At 63.9% G+C, this 21255-nt stretch overlaps 1 protein-coding gene across 1 annotated transcript in view; it reads right to left on the bottom strand.

Moving 5' to 3' along the window:
- TBC1D22A (TBC1 domain family member 22A) overlaps positions 1–21255 on the bottom strand; it is a 152449-nt gene that overhangs the window by 80477 nt on the left and 50717 nt on the right. Inside the window, exons 6-8 of the mRNA XM_054582600.1 lie at positions 14368–14496; positions 12159–12221; positions 8470–8584 (exon numbers count right to left, since the gene is read on the bottom strand). Coding sequence (XP_054438575.1) covers positions 8470–8584; positions 12159–12221; positions 14368–14496 — 307 coding nt within the window. The remainder of the gene's footprint in view (positions 1–8469; positions 8585–12158; positions 12222–14367; positions 14497–21255) is intronic.

Genomic DNA, 21255 nt, shown 5'->3' with positions numbered 1-21255 from the left:
CGCGGTGATGCGACGCCAGGAAGCCCTGCCACGGAGGCCGCACGCGTCCGCCTGCCCCCACAACACGTGACTCCCAGTTCCTCCGCGTCCCCGCCAGCACGTGTTTCTACCGTCCCTCTTCCGGACCACAGCTTCCCCGTGGCTGTAAAGTGGGGTCTCACCGTGGTTTTGACTTGCAGCCCCTATTGGTTAATGACGTCAAGCATCTTTTCATGTCCTTGTGGGCCGTCTGTGTATGTTCTTTAAAGGACTGTCTCATCAAATACACTGCCCTTGCTTACCATATCTTGCCATGTATAATGAGCTTCCGCGTACAATGTGTACCCACGTTCTGTGCACATTATGCATGAGATGTTATATCCATTATTATGCCCTTGGCATGCAATCATTATACCCATGTATAACACGCATCCTTATTTTCCCCTCAAAAATGAGGGCAAAAAAGTGCGCATTATACACGGCAAAATCTGGCAATTAGATTGTCTTGAGTTATAAGAATTCCTCGTCATTACAGATGTTAAGTCTGTTATCAGATACATGATTTGCTAGTATTTCTCCCCTTCTGCAGATGATTTTGTGCTCTCTTTAAAGTATCATTTACAGCACAAAAGTTTTCACTTTGATGTAGCCTAATTTACCTACTTTTTTTTCCTTTTGTCACTCTTGGTTTTGGTGTCGTACCTAAGAAACCATGACCTAACCAGGATCTAAAAGATTTACTCCCATGTTTTCTTGTAAGAGTTTTACAGTTCAGCTCTTACATATTCGCCGATAGCTAACTGTTCAGCACATTTGCTGAAAAAGACCATCTCCCCAGCGAATGGCCTGGGTACCCTCATCGAAGGCCGACGCACCACGAACTAGAGGCTCGTTTCCAGGCCCCGACTCCGCCCCACTGGCCGCCCGGCCGCCCGTCTGCCCGAAGGACGCCCCCCGGGGGCCGCGGCCTCACAGCAAGCCGTGACGCCCGGAAGTGCAAGCCCCCGACTGTCCTCCTCCGGGTTGTTAGTCTGGATCCCGGGATCTCCGTGTATATCGAAAGACAAGTTTGTCGATTTCTGCTGGAAAGCCAGCTGCCGGGTTGGCCGCGCCTGCAGCGAACCTCCAGGCCGGTCTGGGGAAGACAGCCGGCGGCCCACTGCCGCGCCTCCCGATCCACGGACACAGGGCTCCGCTCCTCATTCCGACCTTCTTCAACGCGTTTCAGCAATGCCTTCTGGTTTCCAGAATACAAGTCTTACACTTTTTTGCTAAATTTGCTCCTATTTTATTCATTTTGATGCTACTGTAAATGGAATTGTTTCTGTAGGTTCGTTTCTGGATTGCATGTTGCAAGGCAACGAAACCAGCCGACTTTTGTATGTGGGTCTTGTATGCCACCGCCTTGCTGAGCTTGTCCACTGGCTTTCATAGCTTTTTAGCGGAGTCCCTTGGGTTTTCTGTGGCCAAAATCGTGCCATCTGCAAATAGAGATAGTTCTACTTCTCTGCTTCCGCTCTGGGCGCCTTCGCTCCTTTCTGCCAACCGCCACCAAGAACCGTCCGGTGTGGGACGGAGGCGGGGGGTGCAGACATGGGTCCCGCTCCAGATCTTGGGGGTGTCAGGCATCCCACCAAGCGTGCTGCCAGCCCTGAGTTTCCACGGGCGCCCTCACTGGGGAGGATGTTCGTCTATGCCTCATGTCTTGAGTCTTTATCAGAAAACGATGCTAGGTTTTGTCAAATGCTCCTTCCACATCGATTGGCCACGTGGTTTCCACCCTTCGCTCTCCTAATGCTACCGTGTATCGCATTCCAGGGTTCTCTACTATTGAACCAGCCTTGTGCTGCTGGGGGGAGCCCCATCTGTCATGACGCGCAACCCGTCCGCTGTGTGGGTCACTACGCCCGGATGCTGGTGTCTCGCTGGGGGCTGTCGCATCCGTCTTCATAAGGGAGAGCCCTCTGTGGGTCTCTTTCCTGTGAAGTCTTCTCCACACTGGTATCAGGACGATTCCGGCCTCACAGAATAAACTGGAAGGCGCCCGCCCCTCCTGCGTCTGGCAGCGTTCATGAAGGAGTGGCTCCAGCTCCTTGGTAAACGTCTGGTAGTTCACCAGTGAAGTCCATCGGCCCTCGGCGTCCTCTGAGGGAATTATTTAAATCCCTAAGTCCATCTCTTGCATACATGGCTCTTCCACACATCCACACAGACACTCAAAGGCACAGGGTACCAAGACACACCCACACCAAGTCACTCCATGGGACGGTCACCCAATTACGGGGACTGGCGAGTCTGAAACATGTGGGTCCAGCCAACAAACTGGCTACTCAGGCAGGGCTTCCGTGTCTTAAGGAGAGTTTCTTCAAGAAACCTCAGCTTTTGCTCTTGCGGCCTCCCGCGGACCCGAGGCGGCTGCCCGCACAGTGCAGAGCGATCTGCTTCATTCAGAGACGAGCAGCTTCAACAGCAGCCGCATCCACGTGGCCCCTTCCCAGCGGCGCACAAGCGGGCACCGCAGCCTTTCCTGCGGGACACAAAGCCAGCTGCCCCCGCGACTCGTGCCCCCAGGCGCGTCCCTGCGCGGCCTGCCCTGCCTCGTGTGGCGAGCTGTCCGCAGCACCCCCTGAATGCTGCCCGTTCCTAAAATCGCTCCTGCCTCCCGTAACTAGAGGGCTCTTTTTCCCCTGGGTCAGTGTAGCTAAGGACCGTCCATTCTGTTGACGTTTCTGAAGACCCATCTTTGGTTTTGCTGGCTTTCTCTGTAGTCTGTTTCTTCCCTGTCCCTTTCATTTCTGTTCCAGTCTTTACTTCCTTCCTCCTGGCCACTCTGGCACTAGTTTGCCCTTCTGGTTGCTGACACTGAAACGGTGTAACGGTCCGGGACGTCCTTTAAACACAGGCGTTTGCAGCCAAGTCTCCCCGGCGGTGCCGCTCTAGCAGTGGCCCCGGAACCTGGGCTTGTGCGTCTCCATTTCCATTCACCGCTGAGTAACTTCTGGTTTTCCCTGCACCGTCCTCTCTGACACAGCGCTTGCTGTGGTCGTGGTCCACCCCTCTCACCACGTGTCGATTCCTTCTGTCCCTGACACCGAACATGACGTCACTGCGGTCAGAGAACGCACCTTGTGGGCCTCCACCCTTCCCAACGTGCGCGGCAGGCTTCGCAGGCGGGCTCCCGTGCGCGCGCGAGGGACGTGCGCCCAGCTTCTGTGCAGAGCCGCCTCCACGGACGGCCCGCAGGTCCAGCTGGTGCCCATTCTGCTCAGTCTTCCTTCTGGTTCCTTGCTGATCTCTCAAGTTTTCCTACCCCTTACTGGAAGTCCTGTGTCCTTACTTTTTAAAAAAAAATTTTTCAACAATGTTTAATGACTTTAGAAAATGCTTAGTTTAAAAAAAAAAAAAAACAAGCAGAAGTAAAACGGGCAAGCGCGACGCCAGCGCTGGCACGTGGGAAGGCGCAGGGCCGGGGCCGGGGGGCCCCTGCAGAACCCCCGCGCCAGCCCCCGCCGTCCTCTGCCCCGGGCGCCGTCAGGACCGCCACGCAGACCTCGGCCCTCAGCGCTCCGGGTCCGCCTTCAGTGTCTCCGAGACTAACCGGGGACCCAGGCGCCCGGGGCGGGGGACGCTCAGGGAGCCGCACGGCGGGCGCACCGGCAGGGCCGGGGTTCCTGGAGCACGCGGGCGGGTCAGCGCGCAGGGAGAGAGGCTGTCCGCGCACACGCGCAGCGCCGGGACAGCTGTTCTCAGTCTGACCGATCGCTGAGAAACCGGCCGCCGCTCCTCCATCCCCCACGGCCACACACGGGGCCGCGGGGGCGGGCGGGGACGGTGCCAGGGCTGCCTCCCCCGCCAGCCGTGCGCCAGTGACAGAGCCCGGTCAGTCCCCATGATCAGCACGGTGAAACATCTGGGGCCAAACTAACGTGGTTGAAAACACCTGTGCTTTTGAGATTCTGACTTATAAACAGGAACATACAAGCAGTCATGTCTGTAACTAAATGCATTGTTTTTTCCAGCCTCTTTCCATATTGGCCTTCACAAGTAATTATTTTAAGAGCAAATGACATACAAAATCAAATCAATCAGAGCCACAGGCACGGATTACAAGAATCAACTGTGAAAGACCCACCCCTCCCTACAAGAATCAACTGTGAAAGACCCACCCCTCCCGGGTGCCAGGGGCACGCCTCCCGCGGCCCCGCCCACTTCCGCGTCCTGAGCTGGGGTCTGAAGTGCCACTCAGAGTCAGGTTTACATTTAAATGAGGATAAAGAGGGAGAAATGCTTCTGTTTTTTTAATATGGAGAAAATATATGGTAAAGCTAAAATATAATTCTCTGCTTAACTTGTGCAATTCAAGGATGGCATAATGGTTCTTAATTCTTTTAAGTCAAAGTGAACACTCTTGAAAGGAGTATGAGAGTCCCTGTTTGAAAAATACTGGCTTTGCCGAAAAACACACCACGCCTGGCAGAAGAAACCTAAGCCAGCCCAATGAAGGCGGAATGGTTTCATGAATTACGCTATGTTCCCGGAGTAGAACACTTTGAGCGGGAGGTAGGGACGATCTCACAAGGCGGTCCTAACGGCACTGGGAAAGGCTCCGTCACCAGAGTGCTGGTGACGCACATGTGCTCTGGGCAGGGTGAACACGCGCCCGGGGACAAGGCTCAGAGGGAAGGCGGTGCGGCTGCTCCCCGGGAGGGGGCCGCGGGGCCGCCTATCTTGGCACCTGCCCGACGCGGCCGCGCACAGGCAGGAGCCGCAGGCCAGGGCAGAGGGCAGGTTGGAAAACACAGCACAGGCCAAGGGTGGGATGAGCCCTCCTTCCTCCCAGCCCAGGCCCGGATGCTGGGGCCCACGTGCTCAGCAGAGCCTGGAGGAAGGAGCTGGGGCCGATTCTGCTTTCCGACCAGCAGCCCAAAGACGCTCGGTGGGCTCAGAGGCTGGGGCTTGGGCAGGAGACACGGGAAGGGCTCACCATGCAGACACACCTGAACGGCGGACCCAGCCTGAGCCCGGGCAGATGCAGTCCACCAAGCCGACCAGTGATCGCTCCCATGGGAAGGGCAGGTGCGGGGTGGAGGGCCAGCAGCTGGCAGAGGGGCCCTAATGAGGGGTGGCCACCTGGAGCAGGGACAAAGGCGGTGCTGTCCTCCCAGCAGTGGGCGGGTCTCTCAGGCCCTCCCTCTGCCCGCCCCCCCTTCTCACGTTCCCACCTTGGTCCTGGGTCCTCAGAAAGTGTTCCTGCTGGAAGTGTTTGAAAGCCGTGTGGTCTGTGCATGTGACAAACCCAGGGGCCTTCGGCAGGGATGCGATCCCACTCGGGCGCAGACTGAGTTCCGGGGTGCAAAGCATGGTACACGAGGGGCTCCTGTCCCCGGGCTTCAAGGGGCAGGCCCCCCCGGGTGGGGGGACAGGGGAGGAACAAGAAGCCACACCCCTGGCTCAGAGCTTCCAAGGCTGTAGGACCTGTGTAAACCCCTCCTCATTTGAAAAAGTAACAAGCGGCAGCGTGCTTGGGAGGGTGCGGACATGCGGGCTCCCCTCGCCCAGCAGCAGCGGGCGGCAGGCACCAGCGGTGCACTGATGGAGCGTCACGTGGGGCGGCCACGCCAGACAACGGTCGGGCCGTCCTCCAAACCACTAACCTGAGCGTTACCTCACTGACTCACGGGCGCCCGGGGCTGGGGGAGGGCAGGCGCGCAGTGCAGGTGTGCTGCCAGCCGCGCTGCGGGGGTGCCCCAGGACTGCCGGGCGGTGGGCGCAAAGCGGGTGAGCTTCACGGCACGTGCGTTACGCCTGAACACCGCCGGGCTCTCAGCAGCAGCGGTCTCTGGTGGAGCTCGGGGGCGCTGGACAGGCAGCGAGGACAAGGACGGCAGGACACTGACGGCCCTAACGCGGGATGGGCTTCGGCCGCCCTGTGAACTTCAAGCGCAAATGGGCCACGATGCTACGTCCTCTCAAGTTGTGAGCGCAGGTGAAGCAGGTGAAGAGGTCAAAAGGGACAAACTCCAGTTATAAAATGCCTAAGTCACAGGGAAGCACCGCACAGATGGTGACCAGAGTTAATGACACTGCACTGCAGGTTTGAAAGCTGCTAAAAGTAGCTCTTAAAAGTTCTCATCACAAGAAAAAATTTTTTTACTATCGATGGTAACAGATGTTAACTAGACTTATTGTGAAGATCATTCTGCAATACACACATATCTCAAATCGTCCTGGTGTGCGTCTGCTGCTAACAGAGCACTGCACGCCAGCCGCACCGCCACACGAAGGTGAGGCGGCGGGGCCCGGGCACCGTGCCGCCCCCTTCTGGGCAGGAGCCCACGGCCGCCCCCCAGGGGTGCCTTGGCCCGTCACAGCGGCCTCGCCGCCGCCGCCTCCTGCTGTCAGACAGGCCGCAGCAGCCCGCGCACTGCCAGCGCTCTGGGCAAGTCCCAGTCCGCATGTCCGTGGAGCTGGGCACTGCTAGCCCCTCCGTCCTTGAAGCTGTCCCCGCACTTGATTTCTGTGACCCCCTTTTCTTGCCTCTAAAACCCATTTCCTTCCCCCGACCCTGCACCATTCCCCTCGGGCAGGCGGGCCCCCGCCCCGTGTCTTCTGCTCCAGGAGGAGAAGGCTGGACATCTGGCTCTTCGAGGCCCCCTTGCAGCTTGCGGGGGCTGGGGGGGGGGGTGTCCCTGAGGGCCCGTCAGGAAGATGTATGAGAGGCACCCTCAGCAGACATGCCCTTCGACCTCTGGCCGTGCCCTTCATGCCTCTCTCTGCCCAGAACGCGGCCCAAAGGAGGGGCACAGCCAGCAGCCCACAGGCAGGAAGGCCAAGGCCGAGACAGGACAATGCAGCCACCGTGGTGTTGGGAGGAACATCTCCCGACGCTCCGCACGTCCGCTCGCCCAGTCCGGCAGCAGCCAGGCAGCGGGTGCCGCTGTGCCCATTCCAGGCCCACGCAGGCCGGATGCAGCTGCGGGGGCAGAGCCTGGTCTGCGCCCAGGGTGCCTGGGGACGTGCCTCAGCAGTGGCAGCGGCCTGGCTACCAACACATCCGGGCTTCTCCCCCGAGAGAGCCTTCCCCCGCGGGCGGGGCAGCCACCGTTGGGGCCTGAGCCAGCAGCCGTGGCACCTCAGGGGCCCCGGGACACGGGCTCCGCAGGACGGGGTGCCGGCCCTCGCCCTCCCTGGACGAGCCTGTCCAGCACCACCCCCCGTCTGAGCTCCAGATCCCTGTCGAGTTCCGCGTCCTCTGCTGGTCTCCCTCCTCAACAGCCACTAGCCCGTCCCCGGCCCCGCCCCGCCGGCCGCCGACCCAGGCGCACGCGTCCAGGATCGCCCGGGTCATGCACGCAAGATGGAGGTGAAGCAGCGAGCAGACGCATTTACCACATTAATTAAATGGCCTACTTAACGCGGACCATCAGTTCTCTAATCACATGTCAGAGAAACTTCCTTCCATTAATTCTCAAGTCCGCTGACAGAGGTCCTGCCACTCTGGGGTCGCCAGAGCGTCTCCGTCAGCCGTCGGAGGGGGCAGGCGGCGGTGGCCACAGGCTCACCGAGTCACTCAGCAAGGAAAAGGCCACCTGTGCCGTCGCGAGGGGCAGCCAGGCGTGGCGGGAGCGCAGAAGACGCCCTGGCTGGCGCGGTCTCCCCCTCCCAGGAGGCCCTGCCCTCGGGGAGGCCCCGCCTCTCCAGCCTGCGAGGCGGGGACCAGGCCCACGGGAGGCTGGGCCAGCTGCCAAGGCCCCACAACGGCAGACAGCACGAGGGCAGGGCCACAGGAGACTGGCTCGCACCAGTGGCAAGTGACGACGCTGCAGCTAGCGAGGGAAGCCCTGCCTGGTGACTCACGTTCATTCGCAGGTGGAGAGAAAAGTGGGTCCCTCACATGTAAGACCAGAATTTTTTTAAAAGAGGAAACATGGCCGAAGCAAGCAAAGCCACATGTCGGCCAGCAGGCGCAACACAGGCAGAAGGAAGCGCCTGCAGGAGCGAACAGCAGCGGCACAACCCACCCCGATCCTCCCCGAGACCAAGCGCTCCACGGGTGGTGAACGTTCCCTGAAACGAAACATCACAGCACGCCCTGGGCAGAGAGGTGGTGACGGTGGCAGAGATGCAGCGAAGACGCTTCCAGCCTCACCCTGTAAGCAGAACATTCCACCGGCATTCTACCACCCTGACCGCGGCGCCCAGACCCAACCCCCAGGGCCGGCGCCCCGAGCGCGGCACGTGTCTCCTCGCGCGTTGCTGATGACGCAGTGCTGACAGCAATCCCTGCACCTCAACGACCTCCGTCTTTCGGCCCGTGGCTTCAAAAACGTTCACAGCCGGCGTCAATGAGAATGCCGTGGTCCCCATGACTGGCTCTCGGTAATGACGGTAAACTTCCTGGCAACCTTCCACACTGGGCTGGGGGCACACGGCGAGCCCCCAAGGGCCATGTTCCACGTCTGTGAGGAGGGTGCCCCGATGTAACCTTACCCGTGTGTTCGCAGATGAAGACCACGAAGAAAGGGGTGACCAGGTCGTTGATGCCCTGAACGTATCCACTGGCAGGGTGGCGTATGGCCCATATAAACAATATCCGTTCAAAAATCTGCAAGGAAAGGAACACGTGCTGAAGTAAAAAGCAGGCATGTCAGAAACTTTCAAACTCATTCCTTTACGTAAAACAGACACCATCAACTCTCCCCTGCTGCCAGAACTAAAACATAACAGTGCCCATCACTGTTCGGGCTTCATCATACAAGGCTAACGAGTTTGCTTTTCACTGACAAGCAAGCCCTGCACAGCGCCTCATGGCCACTGGGCTTGGCCCCGGCCCCAGCCCCGGCCCCGGCCCCCGGCCTCCGGGCGGCACTGCGTGTGGCTGTCCGGGCCCTGGCCAGGAGCACAGCAGCCCGAGCCCGTCCAGGACAGTTCCTGAGGAGCACAGGATGGGGAGGGGCCAGCAGAGGATGGGTGGAGGGTGGGTGTCTAGGGGAGAAGGGCAGTGCTCACAGGCTGGACATCTCCATCCCCAAGAAGCCAGCCTGGCACAGCCAACCGTAACTGTGCGGAGGAGGTCGGCGCCTGCCTGCGCCGCCTGCAGCCCTGAGCGTCACTGAGCACACGGAAATTCCAGCTTCCCTGACCACCGCCGAGCCAGCGTTCGCCGCGAGGGCCCGGGGCACAGAACCACGCAGGGGCACACCGGCCAGCTGCTGCCATGGACAGTGCCCTCTGGTTGTTCCAAAGTAGAAACCAACCGGCGGTGCCACAGCACAGCCTCTGCGACCGCGGGCACCCAGTACGCACCTGCTGACCGAGGAGCGCGTTCACGCGCCCCAGCTTCACGCGCGCTTCTCATTTTACGCCAACAGCCTCCCAGAGAGAACAGAACATCCAAACACAACCGAAGGCCCGCCTCCTTCAGCCGCGCGGCCCATGAAGCGCTTCTCATGTGCAGACACCAAGCAGCCGAGCAAGGTGCTCCAGCGCTGGGCACGGCCGCCCTTGCCAGAGCCAGCACCACGGGCAGCAACGCCCTGGGTGCCCCCGGAGGCAGGCAGGGAGGCGGGCACCGCAGGAGGCCCCGTCTCCTGGACCCCGGCCCCTGCCACCACCGCCCTGCCCGGTCGCGCAGGCACAGGGAGGCCCGAGGCAGCAGCCACATGGGGCAGACCGCTCGGCCAGTTTCACCCAGGGAGAGACGACGAGGGGGCAGCGAGCTCCCCACCCGGACATGCGCTTGGAACGGGACTCCCGGGCCACCAAAGGCCTGACAACGCTGCAGGAGGCACCTGGGCTCAGTGCCCGTGGACAAGCCTCCTGCGCGAGCCGACTTCTCCCATGCAGAGCCCCAGCCCCGATCCAGCTGCCCCAACACGGCCTCAGCCCGCCTGGCACCACCTGGGGCCACCGCAGGAGGCGCTCGGGGGCACCCCGGTGGGACGAGGCGAGCAGGCGGCGAGCAGAGGCTGCACCTGGAAAGCACCTGGGAAGACGGGCCCGCAGCACCCAGAGCAGCCACAAGAGCAGGGAGGCATCATGAAGGACAGGGACCCACTGCCAGGGCACAGGCGTGCCAGCCAGCGGGACCAAGGTCTCCAGCCGTCGCGGGCCAGCCGCCCACTGACGTCAGCCAGCAGTCACCGGCTCTCCCCTCTGAGACTGAGCAGCCACCTCTGCCAGGAAATGTGTCAAGTGGTAGGAAAACCATAAAAATAAACCAATGTACTTGTGGCACACCCTACTTTCCATTTTTTTAAAAAAATAAGTAAAAATGGAGGCTATCTCTCATTTCCCAGATACAATAAGCACAACTATTGAAAAGGACAATCAAAGAGAATTATCTCAAAATGACTAGTTTTGCAGAAAACCGATTTTCTCCTTGTGTTCTGCAATCTGTAAGTACTTTTCCTTTAATAGCGCTGGAGTTTTTTTTTTACCATGTTCACTGCAAAGACAGGAGATGCCAAAGTTTAAAAGTGCATTTACTAAAGCAATCGAGACATAAAACAAATATTTCAGACAAGAAAAAATTCAATTTCAAAGAAACACGATTTATAATAACAAAATATATGGTAACTAAGAAAACACCTAATACACGAGACCTTTTACAGAGTACACTTTAAACTGCACTGAAAGGCATTGCAAGTGGTTCTAAAATGGAGAAACAGTGGGTTCATGAAGATGAAAACTAAACTTCGTAAAGATGTTGTAAACTCCGTAAAGAGCCGACCACACCCTCGCCGCAGGGGGTCAGGGGCTGTGAACACCCACCGAGCACCGAGCACCGCAGGCCCGCTGCCGAGCGGAAGGCACTAGCAGGGCGTGGCCTGGGGACGAGCCTCGAACCCAGGGACCAGGCCCAGGGGACAAGCCCAGCTCTGCGCCAGGGCGAGCTGCACAGCATGGGAGACGGGCGGTCCCTCCGTGACACTCCCTCCATGACGCTCCGTCTGGGACACAGGGCCGAGGGTCCCAAGGCGGGAGCTGAGCCATATGCACCCCCCACCCCCGTCAATTAGAGACGAATTAGTAAACACGTGGGTGTGAAAGGCAAAAGGTTCGAGCCTTCGGGTGGACACAGGAGAGGGCGGCTTCACAACATGCCTGTGCGGGAAGAGATGCGCAGCGAAGCCGCCACAGCCCGCCAGAGCCGAAACGCCGCCGAAACGGAATTTCCGACCCCTGACGGCCACCAAGGAGAGGGCAGGAAGGGCCGCAGGGCAGGAGAGGCTGCCTGCAACGCACAGCTGATAAAAACGCGGAATCCCTAACACAGGAAGATCGACCACCAACAACAAAGGCAAAGACAGGCCCGAGCACTTCCTGGAAGAGGCCGCACTGGAGTCCGGGGGGCCTGAGGAGGCGCGCGCCTGCGTCAGCCGCCGGGAAAGCGAAAGCCGGCACAGGGAGGGCCCCGCCGGAGACGCGCTGCGGGGCCACGCGGGCGACGCCGGGAACTGGCGCGGACGCCACGCACCAGGACTCTGACCCTCCACGGCTGAATCCACACTCCGTCGGGAAAGCACAGCACCCCCAACCATGGGACAGTTTCACCTCTCAACGCCCCGGAGGAAGTCTGGTCTGTGGGCACCTGCATAAATGTCCACAAAGGTTCCGGGGGCCCAGTCCCTAGAGCAAAGCGTCGGACACAACCCGGACGTCCGCCAGCGGGAGAAAGGCCACAGGAGGAGTGGGGCCTTGGGGCGGGGGCTCTGATGCAGCTGGGCAAACTGGCTGAGCCTCCGAAAACAGCGCAGAGAAAGAAAAACAAGCTGCAGGGCCCCGGCCACACGGGGTGGGGGGGACGCAGCGCCAGGTCCCTGTTCTCTCGGCATCATGTGCACCACACGCATCACATGACATGCAGCGGGGCCCGCAGAGTGAGGAAGAATCACAAACATGAGTCAGGAGGGGATAGGGACACCCAGACAGGGGTGAGGACACGGAGTGGCCGCATACACAGTCAGGTTCGGGCCCGGCTCTTGGGCCCGAGCAGGCCGGCGGGTCCGCGAGGGCCTCCGTGCGTGCTGTGCAGGCGCCGGTCCTGCACAGCCAGGCGAGCGGACGCTCCACGAATGGCCCTGTCGGGGGCGAGGCGCCTCCACCACACCTGCCATCAGACCAGGACGGGGGACACGGGCCCCGGCCACCCAGGCCCCTCCCGACGCCAGTCTTACCTCCGTCACTTTGGGTTGAAGTACCAGCGCTTCGGGAGTCATCCGCGGGATGTCTATGTGGATCTGCAGGTGGAGGAGAAACAGACAGTAGGTGACGAACATCACTCCACTCCACTTAAAATGGTGACCCTCGAGGACGGCGCGCGCTGACGCTGGCTCTGGCCCCGCTCCCTGAGACACGCCCTGGCCCTGCGCCGCAGGGGCTCGCCGGCCAGCCCGCCAGGCCTGCTGGACGCTCCCAGCCGCACGGCAGCAGCTGCGTGACCAGGAGCAGGGCCAGCCCGCAGCCGCTCGGGGACATAACCCTCAGCAATCAGTAAGCACCGACTTCCGGCCTCTGACACGGGAGCAGCTCCAGTGCGTTGGCCACACGTGGGTTTGCAGCTGTGACAGCTTCTTCATGGAGCCCAAGCCCCGTCTTTCTCCCCTCGCCAAGCCCTTGGGGAGTCGGGGGCACTTTCCACAGGGAGGAGCAGGGCTCACCTCCTCCAGTCCCTGAGCAGCGTGGGCCGAGGAGGAGAAGGTGGGGGGCCTGCCAGGCTCGGGGGAGGGGTCAGAGGGCACAGGCAGAAGCCCAGGCCCGGGCAGGGACGAGAACCCTCGGCACCTCGTCCCTCCACCAGGGCGCCCCGAGGGCCACGCTCAGAGCGCTGCTCCACGCAGCCCCACCCACACGGACGAACGTCCGTCCTCCGCACGCCCCGCCCAGCCCACAGAAGGGTCAGCAAGGCAGGTGCACTGAGCGCACAGGGCAGCGGCACCGCCAACAACCACAGGCGCCGTCCCCCAAGCCACCAGGAGGAAGCCCAGCGAGTGTCCAGCAGCACGTGCGCCCCTCCAGACCCCGTCCCCCACCCCCACGTACAGGGCCGGGCGAGGGGAGGCCACGGCGCCCGCAGAGCTCCGCGGGCGGGATGGCACACCCGAGAACTCTGTCCCTCTGATCGACTCCGGGTGCTCGGGGCAGAACGTCTTCAGCACAGAGCAAACATGGAAACCAAGGGGGGACACAGTCCCCCAGGGCGGGAGAGGAGCGGCTGCCCATGTCGGGGCCGGCGCGGCTGGGTGAGGGAGCCCATGGTTAGAGAGCACCGTGCGTGGGCAGCAGAGAGAGACTGCGGTGCGCCAGGCCCAGGCGCGCAGCTCTGCGGCGACTACCGGGGCGTCCGGGAGGGACGGGCGGTCGGCACGGCGGCCCTGCGAGGGGCAGGCTCACCGCGCACAGGCGAGCAGGCCGACAGGACACAGCAGCCCCCACCGCGTCTCCGTTACACGAGTGCAGGAGCCCGTGGGAACCGCAGCGGCGCGGAGCTTTTTGTTGCCCATCTCAGCAGCTGAATAAAGATGTAACGCCCGCTTTTAATTAAGCTTCCCTTACGGGATTCGTAACAGGAAACAGCTTGGCGGGTCTTCCAGATAGATGCCAGCATCACCCCTGGAAGTCTTTTTAAGCAAAAATACATCAAAAACACTTTCAAACACCACCAGCTCCGACCCCGTCCACCAGCAGTGAGGCGGAAGGATGAGGCGAGTGAGCAAACGTTTCCCTAACAAACCCCAGCGCAGCCGGCCTCATGTCAGTTCCCCAGAGCGACCGGGTGGCAGTGCCCCACCTGCGGGGCGTCCGAGGGCGACCGGGGACAGGCTCCGGGCAGCAGCGGGCCTGAGGCGGGGGGCCTGGCCGGCGGGGATGCGGCTCCTGCCACCCCGGCCCTCCTCCGCCCCCGCTCCGGCCGCGCCCCGTGCCGCGGGTGCTCCCCAGGAACCGCTCACGTCACAGCAACGGGGGTCGCCCGGCGGAGGGCAGCCGGTCCCTGGACCTTCTCATATACCCAGGCCAACCAGACGGGGAGCGAGCAGGGTGCCCGTGGGTGGGGGACTCAGCGACGCTCCTTCACTAGAGGCAGGGCTTCCGAAAGGAAACATTCGGCCCGGACACGTGTCCGGGAAAGCGGAAGCTCGTCTCAGTGACATGCGACTGCACGGCCGCCGACGCAGGGCCGCGTGCCTGTCTGCCGGCAGCGCAGGCCGTTTGGGGTCCTCCATCTCGCGCAGCCCGCGGGGACGGGGCATCCCGCAGGCTGCTCCAACAGCACGTCCTGGACCCGCCAGGAGTCACAGGCCAACCACGTGTTTCCAAGTTCACGTCTCTGTAAGAAAGTACAGCCCTGTGGCCCGCCGGGGGCCCGTGCGACGGAGAGGCGCCCACCTGCCTGTACGTGTCCCGGTGCACGTCGCCGTTCCGGGCGTCGTAGTAGTGCTCCACGAAGGCGAAGTACTCCTTCTGCTTCCTTCGGAGCGTGGCCGGCCTCCGCTCGGCGTTGGCAGGAAGGTAGCCCTGGGGAGGAAAAACACAACAGTACAGCACGTGGTCGACGCTGACGCGCGGCTCTCCCTGAGGAGAGCGAAGAAGAGACGCGGGCTCACCCCCAAAACGAAGGGGGAGGGCAGGTCCATGGTGGAAAACGAGGCACAGACCCAGGCAGGCGCAGCGGCCCCGGGTGGCCCGCACCCCCCACCCGCCTGCACCCGCCTGCACCCCGCTCCACCCGGCTCCGCCCGGCTCGGGGGCCGCGCCCCTCACTGTGGAGGCCTCCCACCTGAGGAACGCAGAGGTCTGTGCAGCGGGCCGGGCACACAACCCACGCCCTTTCTGTCCTCCGCCGGAGAAGTCACTCACCCGGCAGCTCAGAACGGGAGCGGCCGTCACCGCGGCACATCAGTCCCACGCACGAGGCCCGGCCCGCTGTGAGCGGCCGTCGCGGCTGCCCGCAGCTCTGCTATAAACTGTCCGTGCCTGCCTGGCGGCGCCGGGCACACGCCTCATCGAGTCCACACCCGGGAACGGTGTGCAAGAGCAACGGCGCTCCCGTGGCAGGGCCTGAGGGCACCCGGCGCCCCACATCCTCGCCGACGCCGGGCCTTGCGCAGCTCTCTGTCTCAGCCACCCCACGGCATCCACAGCAGCACCTCTCAGAACGCGGTTTCACCCACGCGTCCAAGGACACGAGTGGGTGCCGCCACGCGCTCTCGCCTGCGAGGCGTGTGCAAGTGCCCGCCCTCTCTCTCCGCGCCGCCCGGCCTGCACGGGGGCTCTGCTGTAAGCGCTGTCCTCCCTGTGGCTTCCCTCGCTCCCCGTGACGACTGTCTTAGGGGAAGCCCCTGGCTTGACTGCAGCCCAGGTCACTACCCCTTATGCCGAGTCCCTCCCACGTGTCCTCTAAGAAAGCTTCCTTCCCCCAGCGCGTCCTACTCCGGGACCCTGACCGCGCACCTGCACTCGCCAGCGCGGGCTCCATGGGCCGGGCACACGCGCCACCACCCATGCCGGCGGCGAAGCCTCGCTGGGGCACGGCTGCCCGTCCGCGCCTTGCGCAGCAGGGGCGGAACTGAGGGGCCGTGAGGCAGGCCGTGGGCAGCAAAGCGGTGCAAACCTTCTGCCAGCCAGCACTGTGAAGACAGGCCTGCCGCCCCGGCTCCTGCACGTGGACCACCCCCCACGAGCTATGTCTGTGTCACAGCGCCCCCCGCCCCGGACCAAGCACAGGCCACCTTGGCTGTGCAGGACACTGGCACGCGTGGCACGACAGGACGCCGGGCGGCCCCCGCGGCGCCGCCCCCACGGGTGGCACGGGGGCACCCCGGGTGTGCAGGCCGCTGCGGCCTTACTGCCCAGGAGCCTGCCGGCGCCTGTGTGAGTTCCAGCCTGCGGCCTGCTCGCAGGTGCTGGCGCCCTCCGCCCCGCCGGGGACACCTGCGCTGACACGCTCGGGAAGCCGCAGCCGCTGGCAAGGGGCCCGTCTGCCATCACCACGGCCCAGCTGACCAGCCCACACGCCCGCCAGCCAGGGCCCCACCCCTGAGAAAGGGGCGCTGCTGCCCCCGCCCTCGGTCCCGGCCAGGTGAGGGAAGGCCAGGGTCCCACCGAGCGGAGCCCGCCGTGGCCGGGCCTGTGCCATGGCCCGCCCCGCTGCTCACAGGGCCCTCTCCCGGGCCCCCAGCCCTGCCCTGTGCCGCACGGGGCGCCACGGCACAGCGCGGTCTGGCTGGGCCCGAGAGAGACGTGCCTCCACCAGGTCCGAGGTGGCCTGAGAGACGACGTGCCATCACGTCCCACGGGCTCTCGGAGAATAAAAGTCACCCAGGTTCACTCCTTTCCCTGTGTCCTCAATGGCCACAGGCATAAGCTAAGCAAAGAGAAGGGGCAGCTCCGCTGCCTCGGACCCCGCGAGGCCGCCCTGAGCTCTGTGCACGGAAGAGGAACCCGGCTCGGGAGCCCAGCAGGGCACCAGGAGTCACGGGCCCTGCGGGCAGCTGCCCTGTGCAGGAGCACGGGGCCCAGGTCCCGGCCCCCCAGGAGCCCGCCCCATGGGGGTCACACAGGCACAGGCACACGCACACGCACAACCGCACGTTCACTGACGTCTCCCGGACCCTGGACCGGCCGGGATGCGGAGACGCGGAGGACAGGCATCCACTGGTGGACGCGGGCTCCACCGCCCCCTGTCCCAGACACAGCCAGGCCTTGCGGACGTGTGAGGTTGGGGGGGCCGGGCGCCACCCCAGGAACGCCGCTGCGGCTCCTGCCCGGGCCCCGCCCCGTGTGGCCGCCCTCTGCTTCCCCCGAAGCCACGACTCCGTCTGCAGACACCCCCCGCCAGGCCGGCTGCGGTCAACCTCTTTCATCTCTCCTGGGGGCGCACGCAAACTAAGCGCTCAAATTCTGGGGCCCACCAAAAAAAACCACATTTTTTGCTGATCTGGCAAAAACAGGTATCATGTAAATCCACTCACACAAGGGGGCCGTTGTGTTGGTTGCTGTCCTTTTTTTATTCAGCCATTTACGGGAAAAGAGGCCAGTGCTCCGACGCGACAGTCAGGTGGTGCCCGTTTTAAAAATCTCGGGGCCAACGGGGGCCGCCCGCTGCGCAGAGGCGGGCCGGCCAGAGCCGGCTGTTCTAAGTGAGGTTTCACGGGAACACGCTGTGACTGCCGTCACACGGGACATTTCTCACGCTGCCAGGGCAGGGCTGACCGGCTGTGAGAGACGGCAGGGCCACAGAGCCTGGCCTGCTCCTGCCGACCCCGCGGACGGACGGACCCCCTGTCATCCCTGCGGCCCGAGGGGCTGAGGCAGCCTTTCCACACACACGCTCCCTCCTCAGGGGCCCTGCCCTGCGAGCCAGGACCCAGGCGACACCGCGTCCCCTGGCGCACGGTGAGAGCCCCGCAGGGCCAAACACCCTCTCCTCAAAGACCGACCGAGGCTGGAAGGCGCTGCCCCCAACACACACCCGGGGTCCACCGCCTGCCCCTCCCACGTCCCTGCTCCAATGTCCCCGCCCCCCGCTGTCTGAGGCCTGCAACCGGACTCCCTGGCGGTGGCCGCAGGGTCCCCCCTCCCGGCCCAGCTCTCTCTGTGGCACTCGGGCATCCCAGGGGCAGGGGGAGGGGCGCTCGCGCAGATGGGGCAGGCACCCCCAGCCCCCGGGTCCCCGACACCCGGCTCAGAGCGCTGTTGCCGGGGAGGGCACAGCCCTGGGCCCAGCAGGAAGAGGCCTGGGCGAGTCCGGCAGGCAGAGGTTGGCGTCGGCACACGGTTCTGGGGTGGGTTTGCGTCAAAGGTGGAGAAGGCACGTGGAGGCAGGGAGAGACCGAGCCAGCACCCTGGGAAGGGTGACAGAACTCACGGAGCAGGCAGCGCACCCGGCCCACGCGCACCGGGCTCGACCTCCCAGGTGAGCGGCAGGCAGGCGTGCGGCGCGGCCTGAGCCCGGGAAGGGTGGGGCCGCCCCACACCAGCCATGGGCCGCGACAGCCAGGGCTCTGAGGGAGCAGGACGAGCCACAGAAGTCCCCCTGCTCCCCACGTGCGGACCAGCTCACAGGCGGAAACCCCCGCAGGCAGCTCGGCCGCAGGGAGCATGGGCGACAGAGACCCCCGCGCACCCGCCCGGCGCTCCCTTTCCGGCAGGGACACACAGGCGGGAGAGCTGAGGCCTTCAGATAATTAAGCAGGACTAGAAATTATGCAAACGAGACACATCCAAGGATGCGGCGAATTCTAAATGACAGAACTACAGGAGATGTGACTGCCGTGTTAGCGTGCTATACAAACACTGATCACAAATGCCGAACCACGGATGCGCAGGCGCGGCGCGACACCGTCCCCGGGACACAAGCCCCTGCCCTCCTACCGCGTCCTGTGCAAACGAGCTCAGGAAACGGCGGACCACGCGCCACATGTCACCTCTCATGTTAGTCACCCACGCACAGCACCAACATCCGGCATGCGACGCACGTCCGCTTAGTTTCCCACAGGGCGAACTTTGGCAAAGCCACCACCATGCCTGCTGGACTTTGGCGTCCAGTGGCGTTGGGGCTGGCGCCAGGGTGCAGGGCCCGGTCCCGACGGGGCGCAGGGCTGCGCTTGCTGGCGAGAGCCAGGCCCCTCGCCTGCCCTCGGGGGACAGTGCTCTCCCGGCCACCGGGCGTGCTCGCGACGTCCGTGAGCGTGCCCAGGGCCACCCCTCAGCCCCGGGGCCCTGAAACAGGCTCGCGTTCCAGTGCGGCTTTGCTCGTGCCCTTTAAATGGGCGGAAAGTACCTTCTCCTTGGCCCTGGGTTCAGCGCTGAGGTCCTGGGTCCTGGGAGCAGAGGGGGCTGGGGCGGGCACCCCACCACCCACCACTGAGCCCCTGGGGACGCCACACCCTCTTGGTCAGTCTCGCCCCCAGGCCTGAGCCCCCGCTGGCTGCCGCGTGCCCTGTGCCACATGGAGCCTGGGTCCCCAGCCCTTCCCAAGCTCCCCAGGGGACAGGAACGTGCACCCGGGTCCAGAGAGCAGCCTGATACTGCTGCACGCCTGCTGCTCCTGTCCCCACCCGACCCAGCGGGGCCGTGTCACGGCACGGTGCCGCCCTGCACACTCCGATGCCCAGCCCACCCCGAGGCGCCAGTCTGCCGGCGCGGCCCGCACAGAGGAAACCTGGATTCCAGGAGCGCCTGGCGGGGAGGGCCCTCCTCGGGGGAAGCGCTCGCCGCGCCCTCCCCAGCGCCCTCCAGGGCAGCCTGTGACGCAGCACCCATGCGGGGCCTGGCTGAGGGCCACGCCCAGACACACCTGCAGGGTCAGGGACCGTGCCAGCCCCCGCCACCAGGCCCCAAGCCTGTGGTGACAGACCCCGCTCTGCTGACTGTGCCTGGGGCGGCCAGGGCCCAGGAGAGAGGCTCCAGGACGGGAGAGCACACCCCCCTCCCCCACTTGGACCTCCTTCTGCCTGTCCACGCCCTGTGCCACCGGCGGCCCTCACCTGGCGGGCCCCTCCCCGTGGCCTTTGCCTCGGGGCAAAGTGAACGCACGTGGCCTGTTCTCCCCGAGCACACGGGCCCAGAGGGCAGGCGCTGAGCGCGGCCCCCAGAACCCCTGGCTTCCTGGTCCAGCCGCCAACCCCTCTGCCGGCCCCGGTGTGCTCTGTCCAGGCCCCAGCACCCTCCCGGGGGGCGGGGCGCAGCCGGCTCACGTGCCCAGCACCATGGGGCGTGAAGGGCCCTGCCCCCCGGTCTGTGCCCGCACACCCTGCAGCCCGGACCGCCGCCCCGACGCGGCAGGCGCCCACGAAGGGCTCACACACCAGGGAGACACGCAGGGAGCGAGCGAGGGGCGCAGCGCGCCAGGGGCTCTGACGCCTGAGGGGCCGCGGGCCCAGGGGACACAGGGCACCTCTCCTTCCCAGGGGCCCCTGAGGTGCGGGGACTCGGCCGCGGTCCGGTCACCACCACCTCCCAGCACCCGCCGTCGCCAGAGACAGAGAAGGCTCCCGGCCCAGAGGGCCCGTGAACGGAGGGGCCACGGAGGGGCCGCCCGGCCGCCCGCCGCGCCCCTCCCCACCCGGCCGCGCCCCACCCTCTCCAGCCCAGGGGCGGCCTCATCGCTTCCACGGGTGTGCAGGGCGGGGCGGGGGGTGCGGGGGGGCCGCTGCTGAAGCCCTGGCCCAGCTCGGGAAGGTGACCCGGAGCCCCGGCCGCGGCCCTGGCCCCCAGACCCCACCCCTCCGGTGGCCACCGCCCAGGGCTCCTGCTCGCCCAACCCCACCGCCCCGCGTCCCTCCACTGGGAACAGTCACCCTTCGAGACGCCACACAAGCAGCCCACCTTCCCCAAGAGACCTGACCTGAGCTAAGGAGCGTACACGGCCCACAACCACGCCACCCATCCTGGTGCCCCCATCCCTGCACCCCTCCCTGCCTCCCTGTGCCCGCCCCCCCAGAAGGACAAGCTGCACTTGCGGACAGGACACTTGCTTTTACTCACCTGTCAGCCCAGCCAGAACTGTCACTTCTCGCCCCCCTGCCCAGCGCCCACTGCCGCGCCCCGCCTTCCCGCACAGCTGCGCCCCTCACCCGCAGTCCCTGCCCGCCCCCTGTACCTCCCACAGGGACGGGGCCACCTGTCTCCAGGCCACAGGCCCCTGGATTCAGTGAGGGGACACAGGGTCCTGAGGCCACCGGACCATCTGTCCCCTGCACTCCCAGGACACCTGGCGACAGGCTCTGCCCACCGCCGCCCTCCCTCCCACCGAGCCAGCACGGTGGCGCCTCGGGCACCTCCGTCCCACGCATCTGTCCCCAAGTCAGTCCCCAGGCAGGACGGGAGGGACTGAGCCTCGATCCACGAGACCTGCCCACAGAGATGGCACGCCCTCAACAAGCAGGACCGCAGCGCGGGCCCCGCCAACGCTGGCACCGAGCTCCCCACGGCGCGTCACCGGCCTTAGAGGGCGCTGGGAACACGGGGTAGAAGCACTTTAAAAACCAACTGAAATACAAGCAATTGCAGGTCTAATTTTAATAGCACGAGAGTATTTAATCAATAAATATTCACTGCACAAAGCTGCATCTGTGTTGAGGATTACGAGGTACTAAGCTGCGAATTTATTAAGACTCATTAGTGAAAAAGAGTCTTTTAAATACTGAAGTCAGACCCAATTTAGAGCAAACAGACTCCCCGATTGACTGGCTCCAAAATAACACAAAAGGAAGAGGGGAGAGCCGCCTGTCCGCCGTCGGGTCCCGGCCGGACCCTGTCGAGCCAGCGGGT

Source organism: Pteronotus mesoamericanus, unplaced genomic scaffold, assembly GCF_021234165.1.
Source record: "Pteronotus mesoamericanus isolate MK-2021 breed Mesoamerican mustached bat unplaced genomic scaffold, CSHL_Meso_final contig_702, whole genome shotgun sequence".
NCBI lineage: Eukaryota > Metazoa > Chordata > Mammalia > Chiroptera > Mormoopidae > Pteronotus > Pteronotus mesoamericanus.
The sequence above is the reverse complement of the archived record's forward strand: the minus strand, read 5'-3'. Positions and strand labels throughout refer to the sequence as shown.